The 17455-nt window shown below is 38.8% G+C and overlaps 1 protein-coding gene across 9 annotated transcripts in view; it reads right to left on the bottom strand.

Moving 5' to 3' along the window:
• Positions 1 to 13834, bottom strand: part of LOC108900072 (protein Aster-B) — a 66450-nt gene extending 52616 nt beyond the window's left edge. For 5 of the 9 annotated variants that reach the window (XM_018700894.1, XM_018700895.1, XM_051068395.1 and 2 more), the window contains exons 1-3: positions 13430 to 13834; positions 11820 to 12069; positions 6610 to 6630 (exon numbers count right to left, since the gene is read on the bottom strand). In XM_018700894.1, the coding sequence (XP_018556410.1) occupies positions 6610 to 6630; positions 11820 to 12069; positions 13430 to 13440 (282 nt within the window). In that variant the 5' untranslated portion in view covers positions 13441 to 13834. The remainder of the gene's footprint in view (positions 1 to 6609; positions 6631 to 11819; positions 12070 to 13429) is intronic. The other 4 variants (XM_051068394.1, XM_051068398.1, XM_051068399.1 and 1 more) reach the window with 4 other exon arrangements.
• Between the last annotated feature and the right edge of the window lie 3621 nt (positions 13835 to 17455).

Here is a 17455-nt window from a genome sequence, read left to right as displayed (position 1 = left end):
CAGTCTTCACCGGACTCATCAACCACGTCACTCACCTGCAAACTGTCAAACAGTCTCTGCCCCTCCTGTGCTGACCTCCTCACCTGCTCCTCCACTCCAGTATATTTTCAAATGGATCAATCTCAGTTAATCAGATGCCATTTGGCTAGATAAGCGACAAACGATTAGAGAAGACATCCAGACTTGGGATTTTCCATTTCTCAACCAGTCCATCAAATACCATTTCAAACCATTAGCAAGAACAGCAGCTTGATAAAAATTTCTCCAAAATCGCAAACATTGCTTTTGCATAATCTAAATTCCAGTCCTCAGTTCTTATCTTTTACATGTTGAACCACTGCGTCTGCTATCTGTACTGGTTTGTCCTTCCTTCCTCTCTTTGCAACATCCACCATTTCCTTGGGTCCAGTCATATGGCAGAATATCCTGTTGTGAGTGAGAGCTGAGCACACAGTCTGTGAACTGTCACATGGAACGGGGCATTAGCCAATCAGAAAGCAAACTGATTGAAGACGGAAGCACAACAAGCTGAAGATATTGTCATCCTTCATGTTTATTTACTTCATGTTTATTTACTTCAAAGTTTTGTTTGACCATGTGAGATTTCAAGTCAAGACTCTGGTTGTCGGTGGACAGAATCTGTTTGTATAAGCTGTCGGTCTTCTTGTTGCACACCACACACCATCAGAACAAAACTGTGAAATTGGACATTATTTGTCATTGTGTGTGCAGTCTCTCACATTTTCTAAACCAGGTAAGATTTTTTTAGTGTGTCCCAGGCTTAACATGCTGAACTAGCATTTATACTTTAATTGATCTCCTTGCACTTTGTCATATTTAACAGATTTACTACTTAGTGCTTAGTTAAGGGTCTCTTACTGTACTGGAACTAGTGTTGTCCCTCACTTGTAACTCACTTTGGATAAAAGCATCTGCTAAATGAGTAAATGTGATGCAAATGTTGCCATGTTGCTTCTGTCTTCCAGTCATGCCACTTTGCATTATACAACATGAAAAAATCAGGCCATACCTGTCTCAGTTATGGTGGCCCTGAAGGTCATAAAACAAAACATTCAGAAAACATTATGACATTTCAGAAAATATAACATTAAAAAATATGAAAAATATGACAGAGAGAAAATATGTATATAGATTATATAATGAGGGCACGTTTTACTACATTCTTATGTTTTATTAATTTGTGCACACAAGCTAAGTTTATATACAGAGCACTATCACAACAGATTGGCTTTATCCCCAAAGCATGTAATGTGCAGCATCCAGGCTACTTATAATATCAATGTTAAGTTGATTATTAGTTAACAAGACAGCACTGACTGTTCATTGCCTCTGATGCTTGGTCCCTGAGCGCTGAAGCCAGTGCCAACTGGCGAGAATACATGCTACTCTTCAGGTGAAGGACAGCACAGGTTATATTTCCACCTCTCTCTCTTTCCCTCTAGCTGCAGCAGTTTAGTGAGGTTTAGACACACAGATAAAGTGTGAGAAAGCCAGTGTGTTAAACTTATTGCGTGCTCACGATTTAATCAAAAAGTAGGAACATAGTAAAACATGCCCTCATTATATAGCCTATACGCTCATTTTCTCTCTCTATGATCATTTTGGGAATTCTTATGCTCAGTTCTATCACTGGATAAACTGTAAATTGACAGGGGTTTTGTCTATCACAAAGAAGTGTTGTCCTCCCTTTCCATTTTGAGAAAGGTTGTAGTGTTTTGTGAAATGTTGTGTTTTCTGAAATGTTGTTGTGTTTTCTGAAACATTGTAGTGTTTTAACCTTCAGGGCCACCATACTCAGTAGACAACCCAACTCTTGGTACAGGCCAATCACTAACAGGCAAATCAAGAATTTCTCAAAGACAAGAGTACCTCCTGTCCTGATACCTCTAATACCCTAAAACGGGGTACACACCAAAAGATAATCGGGCTGATTATCGGCCTAAATCCCCCCCTCCCGATCAAAGTCAGCAAAGGCCAGATTATCTGATGGTTCTAACAATTATCTTGCCAGACTGTCCTGTTGTATGAGGTGTTTTAAGAGTGATTTTACCCTGCCCGATCTGCTCTGGAGACGATCGGGGCAGCTCCAATAAATGTTCAATGTTCAATATTTATGGCAGAATATCCTGTTATGAGTGAGCGCTGAGCACACAGTCTGTGAATTGTCACATGGAACGGAGCATTAGCCAATCAGAAAGCAAACTGATTGAAGACAGAAGCACAACAAGCTGAAGATATTGTCATCCTTCATGTTTATTTACTTTAAAGTTTTGTTTGATTTTGATTTCAAGTCAAGACTGGTTGTCGGTGGACAGAATCTGTTTGTGTGAGCTGTGTCATGTCGGTCTTCTCGTTGCACACCACACACCATCAGAACAAAACTGTTAAATTGGACATTATTTGTCATTGTGTGTGCGGTCTCTCACATTTTCTAAACCAGGTAAGATTTTTTAGTGTGTCCTGGGCTTAACATGCTGAACTAGCACTTACTATGCACTTCTTTATTGATCTCCTTGCACTTTGTCATATTTAACAGATTTACTACTTAGTACTTAGCTAAGGGTACTGCTTACTGTACTGGAACTTTAGTGTTGTCCCTCACTTGTAAGTCACTTTGGATAAAAGCATCTGCTAAATGAGTAACTGTGATGCAAATGTAAATAAATGAATAAATAAATGAAATTAAAAAATATATATATATATATCAATAATAAACACTGAGGACGTTATGGCCCTTGACTTTGGTTCTCTTTCTTTGTGGCTGACCAGTTTTGGTTTTATGTTGTGCAAATTGTGCTGTGTGAGCCATCGTATAGGATTGGTGGAATCCTCTGTTGGCCTGTCCTCCTGCTGGACCGCTGCCCGGGGCAAAGGTAGTGGTAGTACCTGGTGACGTCAGTAGTCTATATACCCAGATAAAGCCGTCATTCATGGCGGGCGACTGGAAAAGTACTCATCTGATACTTTCATTAATATTTCTGTAGTGCATTTGTATAGAAGCTGCCATGCTCCACTCTATTTTGCCTTTACAACAAGCCCTTGTTTGCGATTCTACTCCTCATAGGGGCTTTGTAATCCATCATGGAAACTGGTGTCATTTTTCGGTATTTCCGGAAAAAAAATAAGCCGATAAATCTGTGTTTTGCGTCTTTATTTATACATAATTTATCATCAAAATAATGTTTAGCGTGTTCTGATTAATGAAATTCATGGCAGCCATACTGTTGACATAAAACAGATCTAATGAGAGTCGCAATATGGCAGATCCCCGATTTACAGACATTACTTACTACGTTTATGCTGTGTCCTTAGTATTTAGAAATGTAAATTAGCATGAATTAACACTTCAGAGGTAAAATAATGTGCCAAGATAGTAATTTGAACGCCGTTGATCCATCTGTGTGCGCTTGTAGAGCACTGATTGACTGGGGGTTTTGTTTAATTCTCCCCCCACTAGTCCAGCTCCTGAGTGGAGTCCTCTTTTTGTTATCTAGTTGTTTTATTTATTTCTTTGAGTAGCATCCATTGGGTCTTTGTTATCTTTTGTTGTTTCATTGTTGCTTGCTGGTTGTTTTTGCAGTCCCACTTGGATCATTAAAAGTTTATGATTTTGCCACAAACCTTTGACACCTGGTTTTTATGTTACTTCCCCTTCCCCTAGCCAGCCAGGGTTTCAACTCAGAAATACAGCATCAGAAATGGAATTGTTTTGTTTTGCAAAATATACAGAATAGTATTTAAAAAATGCACACACCATATGCTGGCTTCTGAAAAAAGATAAATTAAAGTTGCAAGCAGTGTTGAATGGGCCCTTGCCACTCTGCGCCCATCGGGGGATCTGCAGCTGTGGGGTCACCGCAGGTCGTATGACATGCTTTCAAAATCGCGTTACCACCAGACACAGAGCGAATCAGTCAAAAGTGACTTACTACACCAGCTGCACATTTCCATCATGGACGAAGGCAGCCACCTGCACAGATAGACCCTAAGAGGGGTTTGAGCCTCTGTCCTTTCGCCCTCAGACTTGACAAGTCCCCTCTTTGCTCTTTGACCAAATGTGAATTAGATCTGTGTCAAGTTGCTGGGAGGAGTACATTGACATGTCATTTCCTGTTTCCAGCAGGTGGTGCTATGACTAGGCTGAATATTAGCATGTAGATGTGTTTAGGCCATGATGCTTATCAAATGAAGTTTAGGACAGATTGGACAGTGCATTTGGGAGTTACAGCAACTTCCTGTCCGCCATGGTGCCACAGCAAGGGCGTCCCATGAAGACTCGCAGTCTTCACAATAAAGCACCATTATGATCTTAATGCTTGTCTGACCACATTTGAGGTGAATCAGTTCAACCCGCTTGGATGAAACCCATCATTTCCTGTTGCCAGTAGGTGGCGCTTTGACTATACCTGTATACTGGAATGTAGATGTGTTCAGGGCAGGCCTGTTGTCAAACCTGTGAAATTTGGGGCAATTTGACAAAGTTTGTTTGGCTTACATCAACTTCCTGCTTGATGGTGAGAAATCAAAATCTGAGGTGCTGCCATGGCACCAAAATAAAGTACATGAAAATAAAAAATGCTTAATTTCCTGTTGCCAGTAGGGGGCACTATGTTTATAATTGAATATTGGCATATAGATGTCCTCAGGCCAGGACCCTTGTCAAATGTGTGAAGTTTGGTGCAGTTCGGACAATGTATGCATGAGTTACATCAGCTTCCTGGTTCGTGGCGAAACATCAAAATTTGACACAGCACCACTGGCACACCTTTCAGTGTATTGCTACAATTTTCACAATAAGGTATCATGAAGGCCTTAAGGTTTTCCTGACCAAATCTGAAGTGGATCGGGTCAACCTGCTAGTAACAGCATGTCAAAGTACAAAATATGTCATTTCCTGTAGGTGGCGCTATAAATTCATGTGAATATTTGACATCAAAACAAAATTTTAATAACTTTTATTCACAAACTCATTAAGTGTATCCTGACCAAGTTTGAGGTCAATATGATTAAAATCTGTAGGAGTAGTACGATCAAATAAAACATCCCCAAATGGCCAAAAATGAGCAAAATTTTCATATTAAAATTAAAAGAGCCGACTTCCTGTAGATTTGAAGCCATGACATCATGGGGCTTTTTTGTATATCTGGGCACGTTACATATGTGGTCCAAATTTCCTTTTTCTAGGACAAACTAAGTCCAGCAGGGCGCTATAGAGCCATTTTGCAGTACCCGTATGTGAGACCCTTAAAATACGTACATTTTTTGCCAGGTCTGATGTGTGTGCAAAGTTTTGTGAGTTTCTGAACATGTTTAGGCCCTCAAAAATGTGATTTATTTGCTACAGGAATAATTATAATCGGAGCAATTACAATATGGCCTTTGCACGCTTCATGCTTGGGCTACATTAATCAATTTCATTGTAAGAACTTGGTAATGAGGACACATTTTGAAAGGACGCTTTGGCTGGTCCTCACTTCTTGGAAAGTTTTAGAAGGTTAAGACATGGCTTTAGGGTTTAAACTACAGGTACTGTTATGCAGGGTTAGGTATGTAGTTGGAATTATTATGGTTATTATTGTAAGGATACAGAATGCATTTTGTTTTCAGAGATAAAGAGGAGTGAGAACTTTTAAATAGCAGATAACAAAATAGTTGGAAAAAAAATTACCCTATCCATCACAGTAAAAGCATCATTTAAATATATATATAGAAAAGAATGTGAGTAAGCATTAAAGGAGAGGGGGAAAAAAACTACATCCCACATCCTGAGCTGCTCACACAGAAGGACATGTGGATCATTCGGTCTCTCAGCCAGCTGCAGTTTGAATGACACTGGTAAGCTGCACAATGTCTCTTTTTGTCTGTTCTCCTGCTTTTCTGCTAAAGCCAAATACAAGCTGAGTGAACTATGACACTGGCAGTGAATGGAAGCCTACAGAAATTTCCATCCACACATAAATTCAGCACAGGCTGCAAGCACACACACACACACAAGTATATACTATACACAAATATAAAAATTCAAATAAAGATTCACGCACAGATTAGAGTCTTCCTCAATTGTTTTTTTCCCTACCACAAACTGCTGTTACTCTTAGCTTCTATCTCTTCTCATTTTTGTCACTTTCTGTTATGGGATCTCTTTTGCTAGACTGAAGACATTTTAAACTTTTACAGTGCCACACACTCTCAAGGCTTTGCCTCTGTTCATTCTGTCATTGCACTTTTTTTTGCACACTGAAACATTTCAGGAGACCCCCTCTAGTGTGTAGAGTGAGAATCAATAATGTTCTTGTGTGCTGATGGTCTCATTTGTTTACAGTAGTCATCTAATGCCTAAAAATCACCCTGATGTGTTCAAATGTGATGCATAGAATAAAGAAAAATATTTATTTAATTCCAAATAACTGTTACAAAACCCTTAAGCATTTCTGTTGGATTTCCCAGTGTTCCATAACAACCAAATGGAAACACGCTCAGCTACTCATCCAATCAACCATCACAACCATGTTAAACTATGTACGTAAATCATATCCAGGTATAAAAGCATCACAAAACATAGACAGTAGATAAAACAAATGAACTTACATTGTACCAGCTCTGACTTTTCTGTGGTCACACCAGAATGTGGATGAGGTGGCCAGTGCAGAAAAAAAGGGCAAAAGACAAAAACAAAGAATTCAATCAATAAAACAATTTGTAGTTATTCACTCTTAGCAGTGAGTGCATTGTGATACTCTAAAGACATGAAATCACATTCCACAATCTCTGCCAGACATTTTGAAAACAGATGACAGTTGGAGAGACAAAGTTAAGCTCTTGACATTATAGCGACATCCAGTTGTCCTCAGGTAGAGTGTGCTTAAAGAGTAATATAAAAAATTTCTCATACATGTGTGGCTGCATCACCTTTCAGAAAAATTCAAGCATTTATGATTTTCTACCAGGGATCACCTGTTATATTCAGTTGATTAAATTCAAAGTATCAAATATTAAAATTAAGTCAATTTCAAGTCAGTCAATTTTATTTATATAGCATCAATTCACAACAGAAGTCATCTCAAGGCACTTTCCATATAGAGCAGGTCTAGACCATGAGTCAATATCACCATAAGGTGCCTTTGAGACTTCCCAATTTCCCCCCAAAAAAGCTGAGATTTTCCATTTAACTTCACATTTATTGTATTAAGTAGATGTTATGCTGTTAGAAATGCATGTTGGTCAAGCTCCCACACTTTTTATAAATAAACTGCAAGCAGACAATGTACACGCAAACAGCAAAATATGTCAACCCTGTCATGGACAATTTCTCCTCCATGGGCTACAATCCGGTCTACTGACCTCTTGAGGGCCCCACCCACACCATCTGGTGCCCCCTTGCCATGACTAGCCTCAAAGAAATTCCATGTTATTTCTTTGAAGCCATACTTGTAGGGTTCTGTTGAGAGGTAGAAGAAATTTCCCTTTTGTCGATACTGCGTTGCAGGCCCGTCGCTGAAAAAATGAAATATGCTGACTTGTGGGTGTCGTTCTCTCACTACCTTCAGAACTGGATCAAGGTGGGCCCAGATGGTCACAGGGTCGTGTCTTCTGGAGGGTGATATGGAGTAGAAGGTGTGTGGTGCTTGTTCACCAGTGGTGTAGAGCATACTCTGATATACTATACTATGTATAGCATGTACTGTTATAAAATGTCTGTAATAGCTGTTGTAATATGTGTAACATTATCAGCATGTGGCCTAAACTATGCAAATGTCCTTCCTGTCATGAACCATGTCCACCCTGTCATGGAAGGCTTGCTGACAGGGTGGACATTTTTGGCTAATGTTAGCATTTAATGAGTACATGGTGGACCTTCACTTAGCAACATGACTCAGTTAGCAAGCGGACTGTGTACTGTTTAACACATATATTTAGAATTTTTGAAAGGTTTTTATATTAATTTTTATTTCACTATGACAGAGTAGACATGTTAAGCTTGACAACATCTAACTACACACCTAATATGCTGAAAATTTCAAGACATAAGTGTAAATACTTACTCTGCAACTAGCCACTGTTTCAGTCTCCATTGAAGAAAGACAAAATGCTGGTTTCTTAAAGGGGCAGTTAGCCCAAAATGACAGGGTAGACAGCAATTTCAGGGACACATGCAAAATGTTCAATACTATTATGAAAATAGAATATACATGATACACGATATATGATATACATCAAAATTACTTGTTTTATCAAATAACTTGTTGTGACAATAAAACCATGTAAAAAAATTGATTTAGTATCATTTAACCACTTATTACACACACTGAAGTTAGCAGAACAGTGTGTGGGACATGCCAAAATCACATACATCCAAAGAAAAAAAATGGTATAAAATGAAGGAAACACATTTTAAGAGACATATTATTGTACTGATATGTGTGAAAAATCTTTGGTCACTTATAATAAGACCTCAGAGTTTAATTATTCTGCTACATTGTCATGATGACTGAGTGATTCTGATGAGGACACCAAAGGCACTTTATAGTGATATTGACTCCCATACTCTTTAAAATAGGTATTTAGAGACCCAACAAATCCCACCATGAGCAGCACTAGGCGACAGTGGCAAGGAAAGACTTCCTTTTAAGAGGCAGAAACCTCGAGCAGAACTGGACTTAGGGTGGGCAGCCATCTGCCTCAACCGGTTGGGTTTAGACAGAGAAAGGGGGGTGGGGGGATGGCTCATGTGAACTCATGTGTCTGCTTTCAAATGCTGTATATATTATTTTACAATACAACCTTACATTTGTTTATTATATCACTGGTTGCACAGATTGAGAAAGAGCGACAGGAGAGTCAAATCTGAAACTTGTATCTCCCCATTGTTTTTTAATAAAAAAAAATCTTCAAATGACCAGAGGAAAGGACACGTATTGCCAGTCCAACTTCAGTGAACTCTCTAAATCGACTTCTGTACAGCACTGAATATGACATGAGATGTGGAGCAACGTGACTGAGATATCAGGGATGTATGAGACAAGTATAACAAAGAATGTGAATGATATCCATGAATAGAGAAAACAGATGGTGTGCAGATGTGAGGAGGAGGTAGCCCCTATAGGTGAATGGTTAGGGCACATACCACATGGGTTTAATGCCCTGAGCAGCCTGTCCCCAGTTTGATCTGGCTGGACCTTTGCTACACATCATTGCCCTGCTCACTCTCCTTGCATTTCCTGTCTCTCTTCACTTTTCTATCGAATAAAGGTAAAAAGGCCCAAAATAATAATAATAATAATAATAATAATAATAATAATAATGATGAAAACACACAGATCATAGATTAACAGAGCTGAAAATGTGAGGGGACAGTTTTGGGACGTTGGATATTAAAACTACAAATATAAAAATTAGCAAGCCTATTGGATATGTAAATGTCTAAGGTGTGTGTTTATATATAATTATGTATGTTACCATGGATTAATATGTTTATTAAGCTGTCTGCAAAATGAATTAAAGAGTTGGATACAGGGCAATTCTTGCACAATTTTTGAAGCTGTGTTGTCATTTTTTATTTGAAATTTCTAATTTCCGTTCCAAAGAGGGGAAACATTTACTATGTGAATTGTAATGACCTGTTCAAATTCAAAATTTATTCTATAAACTCAACAGACTCTCTGAAGTAGTTTGCTTTATGGTCTAGCAGAGGGCACTCTTAAAATTCACTCAGCTAAACTAATACGTAAAGATGAAGGAGGACACTAGCAAGCAATGCTGTGCTGATCAGAGAATGATGGCAATGAAGCATCTGAGAAGTGGTGTGTGGAAACATGACTGTGACTTTGTAAAAAGCAGCTGCCTTACTCTACAACAACAACAAATCAGAGGACTCATCTGATAGCTTGCCACTCAAAGGGGAGTGGAGCTGCCATGGACAATTGGAGCAATGTCAACTGTACAACCTTGTCTGACAGCCATCAAGACACATTGTAAAGTTGTACAACACCACAAAATATTGAAAATATAAAGACTATACTGAAGGGGAAGACACACCCTCTGACCACCAACAGATATTGCTGGCTTTACATAATTAAAAGTCACAGGTCACACATGAATTAAAAATTCACACAAACAAGATATGTATTAGTTCAAATTCTTTCAGACTCAACCTTCTGAAAACATGACAGCCATAGCAGAAAATAAATTAGACTTTTACTTGCCAGGTGTGTGAACACATTTAAGCTCTGTTAAACTTGACTGATTCAAGTTTAATCACTCAATATTAAAATAAATTGAGACAACTTTCAAATAAATATAGACATTGTAGTATGCTGCTTGTGAGACTATTGGATGTAACAATACTGACATGGAATGAAGTTATGATTATGAGACAGCCATGATTAGTAATGTTAATGTGGGTGATTCTGTTTTGAACATTTAAAAGTTATGCTCATATGTCAGCTCTACCAATATCTGATAAGACACCTGTGACCCCAGGTGAAGAGACTAATAAAAGGACAAATAAATAATTGTGTCAGTACCTGCTGAGCTTGTTTTAAGGACTGCTAAATGGTCATCAAATTTGACAAAATGACAGTGGCAGTAGCAGAACATTCTTCCTCCCCTGTGAAAGTTTTAAAATACTTGACAAATTATTGACTATGTGTTGACCACAAGAGGTCTGTGATACTGTGATTCTGTAATAATGATGAGTAAGGACGGTTTCCAATATAAGCGGAGAGTCCTCTTTAATGAAAAAATTCATCATGTGGACACTACAGAGCCTCGAGTGATCACAGAGAAAAAGATATATATCAAGGCTACATTATACTACACTGAACACTCAAAAAGTGATTGCAGGCGTATGAGATACTGTGAGACCAAAGAAATAAGGATACACTGGGATACACCACAATGACTGTCACACAGTGATTTTATATCAGTGATTGGATATACACAAAACTGAACTGATTTGTGAAACGCCCTGTCTACCATACACACTATGAGGAGTACAGCATACTTGGCTTGTGCCTCTGAGAGAATTCAATCTTTGAGTGGAGCTAGAGTCTAAAGAAGTCAAGCTCATATAAATAATTAAGGCTATTTATGATTAATACACCCTCTGTTGACAGGCCATCAAGCTTTGCTGGTTAACATTGATAAGCACAATCCAACAAAAAAAATGTTGCTTTTCTCATAACCAACCATATAGGCCTGATATATTGTATGTCTTTGCTGCAGTTAAGTATAGAATTTAGTTTTAGATATGCATTAAATGAAATGAGTTACACCTCACATCAAAAACCTCAATGAATCATTTGTAATTAAGATGATTTTAGATTGCATCTCTCTGCCATAAATGCACACTTATTATTTAAAAACTTACCATAGCAATCATTTATTCAATGTATTTTAGCCAAGCACTTCCATCATCAGCTCATGTAGTCATGATAATGTTACCATAACCAGTGATAGTAAAGGGCCCCTATAGTTACAGTGTTTGCTAGACAAGCAAACTTGAATGTTTCTGCCAGACACTGCTGCCTTAAAGCATTCCAAAAATAACTTGGACAACTTATACTTCTTTGTATTTCACATTTCTTCACCTTAAGCATGATCTTATCAAAATACAGTCCAAAATAACATAACACACAAAACCTCTGCAACATGACTTTAGCATTTACTAACAGAGCTGGGAACGCTGTCTGACTATTTCAAGAAAGAGGATGATTTATCTCTACTTGACGTGATTGGTGTATTGCTTTTTGTGACAAAATAAAAACACTTTAATGTCAAACCTGCTTAAGTCTGCTCACCTTGGAGGTCTTGCCACCAGTGCGTGTGCTGGTGTTGGTGGGATGGACAGACTGGGAGTAGGTGCGTTGGTGCTGAGTGGTTTGTTGCTGTTCGGGCGTGGTGGGGGAGCGGTCCAGTGCCTGGTCTGATGAACCTTTTTCCACCATTGTGCTGTCAGCGCCGGGGCTCAGTTGGGTAGTAGATGAGAGGCTGTGCTTTGGTAGGTTGGGTGAGCAAGCAGGGGAGCTCTGATTTGAGTTAGTGGCACTACTGAAATGAAGAGAAAGTGCTTAGAGATTGTTTTTTGTTGAATTCATGGGTTACACATTTACTCAATATTTGTCAGTGGAAAAAAAAAAACAATATTGAAAATATTATATGAATGCAAGTCCAATATGCACTCTCCTTTTAACCCTTTGGTCTCCACCAACTCCTAAGAAAAACTAATATCTGGCTAAATGAAAAAGTGTAGGATAAATAATATTTTAAAAATTCTTTTTTTTTGTAATTGGTGCAGCTTTAAAACAACTCCTCTGAAATATTACTACTATCCATGATGATAACATGATGACTTGTGAAATCCGATCGATACACACATTTAAACAACTTCAAATTAATGACTGATTCATTGTGTTGTTAATATCAAATCAGGGATGTCCAATGCGTACTATGAGGGCAATTCAAATGTACATTTCCACTGTATTGGTAAAATTGTATTCTTCTAACACTTCAGTAGGAAAGTCTGACACACCAAGGAGTGTATAACAACACCTGCAGCTACGCAGAAAACAGCCAATGCACATGAAATGTGATAAAACTATTATTTCTAGAAGAAATCACTGTGTTGATTAAGTATGGAACAAGAAATTAAATGCTCTCCTTTTCCCTTAACTCTCAAGAGTTTCTCATTTAACATCAGGTACCACTGACCAGTCCCATTACAGAGTGAAGCAAGATACCATCTCCCCTGCATTGCAGCTCTCAAAGGTCAAACTAGAAATACGACCAAGCTATAGAGGTCAGTCTAGCCTTTGTGCCAATTCTGACATTATTATGTCAATAGTCGGTGCATTTTTTTTTTTTTTTTAACCAACAGTTGGTTTGCTGCCATTGGAAAAAAAGCACATGGTGTGATGTCAGTACTGGCTTGACAGGAACACTCACTGATTCAGTTTCTCACTGCTGTACTGCTGTGTTACTCTATATGATATACTTGTAAATTACAGAATGCTCCAGACAAACTTGATCACTTTCAAGTTATCATGGTTTGCCTGTGGGCAAGTTGAATGTATATAGAGCAACAATAAATATCTTCTAATAGTTAATTTGATATACATATATTGCTTCATGCAGCAGTCACAGACAGAGTAAGCCAGCAAGACAATGTCCTCTGTCTGCAGATGCAGAACACAGTGATCATCCTGCATGGTGGTGTAAAAAATAAATTGATGCAGCTTGTGTCTCACTAACCCAAGCTAAACCATCTGATGCAATAGACATGGTGGGATGTAAAATCACGCAAGGTGACTCATCCTTCCTGAATACACACAAATACACCACTGCAAGCACAGAGCATCAGCTACGTAGAGATTAGGGACACAGCATTATTAGGAGAGATGCTAAAACCAACCTGGCAGCCATGGAAGACCTCAGCCCACAGCATCAGACACTTCCTGCTTCATTCATCCACTCATTCAGACAGCAACAGCAGCAAAAGAGGAGGAGATAAGGATGCAGAGATTAGAGATGAAGAGGAGGAGGATGGGGCTGTCTCAGAATCCTCACCAAACTACACTGCTCTCCAAGAAATACAGTTCAGCAGGCTGAAGAAGCCTTCATGTTTCTTTCCTGTATCTCAGCTTTAGTTTGTCCTTTTCTTCCTGCAGGATGATTCCCAGGCTCCTGCGGCTCTTGCAAAGTCCCTCCCTCTCTCAGGCCCCCTTTAAACCCACCACGCCGTAACTGAATGCCAAAGCAGAGCACTGGTGACTGCTTCTGTTGCTGCTTTGCGTAGCAGGCTTCAGCATCATGTGCAGAGGGCGACTCCCATTCCTCACTAATTCATGAGTTTTATGAATGAAAGCTGCTTACGTAGATTAACCCTCACTGTCACACCATGTTGCCTGCCCCTCCCCATTAAACAGACCGCACACATGCTCTCATACACACACACATCTTTTCATCCTCTTCCTTTTATCTCTCCACTCTCACATCTGACTCACTTCGATATAAATCTGATCCTTCAGTTTCTTTGTTTATTGCCTCCTTTACTTTATTGCATACATACATTAATACATGAATACATTAACAGAAAGGAATTGCAGTTTTTTTTTATTGAATATGTATATTATGGTTCATTTGCTCTGATTATGATTTGGTGCATATTGTAACCAGAGCAGCCCCTCAACTTTGTATTTAACATTTAGGTGTCTCACTATGTGCCATTTCATTTAATTCCACCTTCACACAGGCTGTGATTTACACACAGAGGGAGGACATTGCTGATGTATTTTAAGGTGTGGTGTTCTTGTTAGGAATCATATTGACAGCTGAGGGCAATGAAGACATATGATATATAACTTGAGATGCATTTGATCATAATGTCCAGCTGCTGTCTAAATGACACTAAATCCACAACAAAATGCAACAGTTCTAGGCTTCAGGCTTGTAAGACAGGGCTCCAGACTGTTACCATTTAGTTGCATTTTGAGACAATGAGACTAAATTTTACAACCAGGAGCACCAGTGTGACTTAAAAATATGCGCTCTATTCTCTCTTTTACAACCATATATTGATTTTCTGTTTAATCATTTAGAGTCACGCTGCTTCTCTGTCCACACACACAGCAATCAGTTGAGCAGAGCAGCTGCAGTAAACCAGGTGAGGTTATGGTACTCAAGCTGACTACAATTATGCTTTTTTCACTCTAAGTGCAACAAAAAGTAAAGACCAACACATTCTTTATGTCTGTGTAGGTTCTCATTCATCCAGGCCATGGTAGTCTTTAGTGTTAGGGTCAAAGACAGCTGGACTTTTATGTTTCTTGAAGACTATTCACCTCTCATCTAAAAGGTTTCTTCACTTGTAAAAGCTGATGGGGGAGTCCCAGCTATTTAACCTTTAGTGGGGTTGTCACCTTGAAGGTAAACTACAGACGTGGACAAATTTGTTGTCACCCATGAAAAAGAAGAACCCACGTCTATTTCAGAAATAATTTAACTATGAGTCCTCTTTCTTTTAAGCCATTCCTTGGTAGCTTTGTTGAAATGCTTTAGGTCATTGTCTTGTTGCATAATCCATTTTTAGCCCAGCTTCACCGTCCCTTACTGATGGCAAGAGAATCTGGTCAAGAATTTGTTGATAGCCCTGGGAATTCATGGTTCTTTGGATAATGTGAAGTCATCTTGGTCTGAAGGCAGAAAAGCAGCCCCAGACCTTCACAATTCCACCACCATGCTTCGCTGCTGGAAGGAGGCAGTATTGGCTTTTCTCCAAACATGGCGGTTTTGATTATGACCAAATAATTTTATTTTGAACTCATCTGTCCAGACAGACTTCCAGGAGGCTTCTGGTTTGTCCAAGTGCTCTCAGGGAAAGTTTAAATGGGTAGCCTTGTTCTTTTTTGAGAGCAGAGGCTTCCCTCTAGCAACCCTCCCATGAATGTGATGTCTGTTCAGTTTTTGTCTGACTGTAGACGCATGTACATTTATCCCAGATGCTGCCAGAGAGATCTGCAACTCTCTAGAGGTAATGTGGGGGTTGGTCTTTACCTGATTTATTATTTTTCTGGTGCTTCTTTGTGGTTATTTTGATGGGGTCCACTTCTAGGCAGAATTGCAGCCATGTTGAATGCCCTCCATTTGTAAATGATTTGTCTTACAGTGGGTGGATAGAGCTGAAATCTTTTGGAGATAGTCTTATAGCTTTCCCCAAACTGACTGGCTCTCACTCCCTTCTTCCTGATGGCCTTGGATGTCTCCTATCCTCTCTGCATTGATGATCTGTATGGGTACACATTCCTCTCTTTTAATCAATGCTGCCCAAACCCTTTCCTAAGGATGTTTGATTGATCTGCTTAATTGATTAATTGAGCACCCAAATTCAGTGTTTCACCTGAATCTATTACCTACTTGACTTTACCAATACAGCTGGGGCTTTACCTACTTTTGTACATACACTAATTCTACTTTTCACATACACACACATTTTTTGGCTACCCACACAATTCCCTCTAAACAAATACATACAATTGATAAATATAAACCAGAATTTATACAAAAACTGGTGATAATAAATTAAGAAAACCATGGTAAAACAGCAAAAAACCTAAACTGCTTAAGGGGGTCACATACTTTCAAGCAGCACTGTAAATATAAATCAGTTCTAATCCTGTTCTGAATCTAATATGTTTGTTTTAAAACATATTACAATACAAAAAAAATTAATATACAAAAAAACCTTTCCTTGGTAATGAAAAATAAACAGTAACAGCATGAGCCGGATTGATAAGAGTATGGATAGATAAAATTATCCCCACGCTGGTTGGTGGCTTCAAATCCCTAAGTCTTGCATAAGACATATTTTATGATTATTCTTTTTTTATTTTCTGTATTTAATTGTTTTGTATAGTCTTTGTCTCTGTTTAGCTCTACACAGAGGGACAATGAGAACAAAATGAGTGCAACTCCTATTACGGCCCACTTCTACAACAAAGTAGAAAGCAGAGCCCAGAACTCTTTCAGAGGAAGAGGACAGAGCCACTGGTTTAGATACTGTGGACAAAACAGTAACAGGAACAGTAACAGTAACATCAAGTCCACACAAAAGGATGCCAGGAACAAGAGCACGGGTTCCTTGGACAGTGCAATACACATAGAAGAAGACATTAGCCTCCACATTTTGTGTACAGGGAACCCATACATACAGAACAATACTTACTCCTTGACTCTTACCAAGCACTGGAACACAGCTAGAAAAGAAGAATAAATGTCATCATCATCCCCTCAAGTGATTATTATAAAGTGAATATTAATTCACTTTATTATTATTAATTCACTAATATTATTCAAGTGAATATTAGTGTTCTCTGGTTAAATATCTGGAGTATCTGAAGCCACTTTCATATAGCCTGTTCAAGGGGTGAATGTTGCACCTTTATTCTGCTTCACTGTTCTGTATAAAAGGTGACCATGAAATGAGGCAGTTAGTCAGAAGTAGTCATAGAGCCAAAAAGACATATGTTTTGAAGGGAGAAATCAGCATGGTGAGACAGACGCCAGTGCTGTTGTGTTACATGTCTCACCTCTGATTCTGGAACACTGGCATGCTATCTAATACACGGGGATGACATTACGCTGACTTTGTTTGGTTCAGTGTGAATAAGTGAAGGCATCATAATCAGGGGTCTTCCTAATGGCAATCTCTGTGGCTTGAGTAACTAAGTAACTGATTTTCAATCACAGCATCACTTTCAAGCAGCACAAACTAAGAGATGTTAAAATAGAGAAACTGTCAACTGTCAACAGAGGAGGAGGTCTACAACACCACTTATCCTGCTCCTACAATGCTTTCATCCCATTCCCAGGAGATTTAACAAACATTCACATTTGGTTGCATGTGACTCCAAAAACTCCAATGGCTGTCATTCACACTTGG

This window comes from Lates calcarifer, unplaced genomic scaffold, assembly GCF_001640805.2.
Source record: "Lates calcarifer isolate ASB-BC8 unplaced genomic scaffold, TLL_Latcal_v3 _unitig_4509_quiver_412, whole genome shotgun sequence".
Lineage (NCBI taxonomy): Eukaryota > Metazoa > Chordata > Actinopteri > Centropomidae > Lates > Lates calcarifer.
The sequence above is the reverse complement of the archived record's forward strand: the minus strand, read 5'-3'. Positions and strand labels throughout refer to the sequence as shown.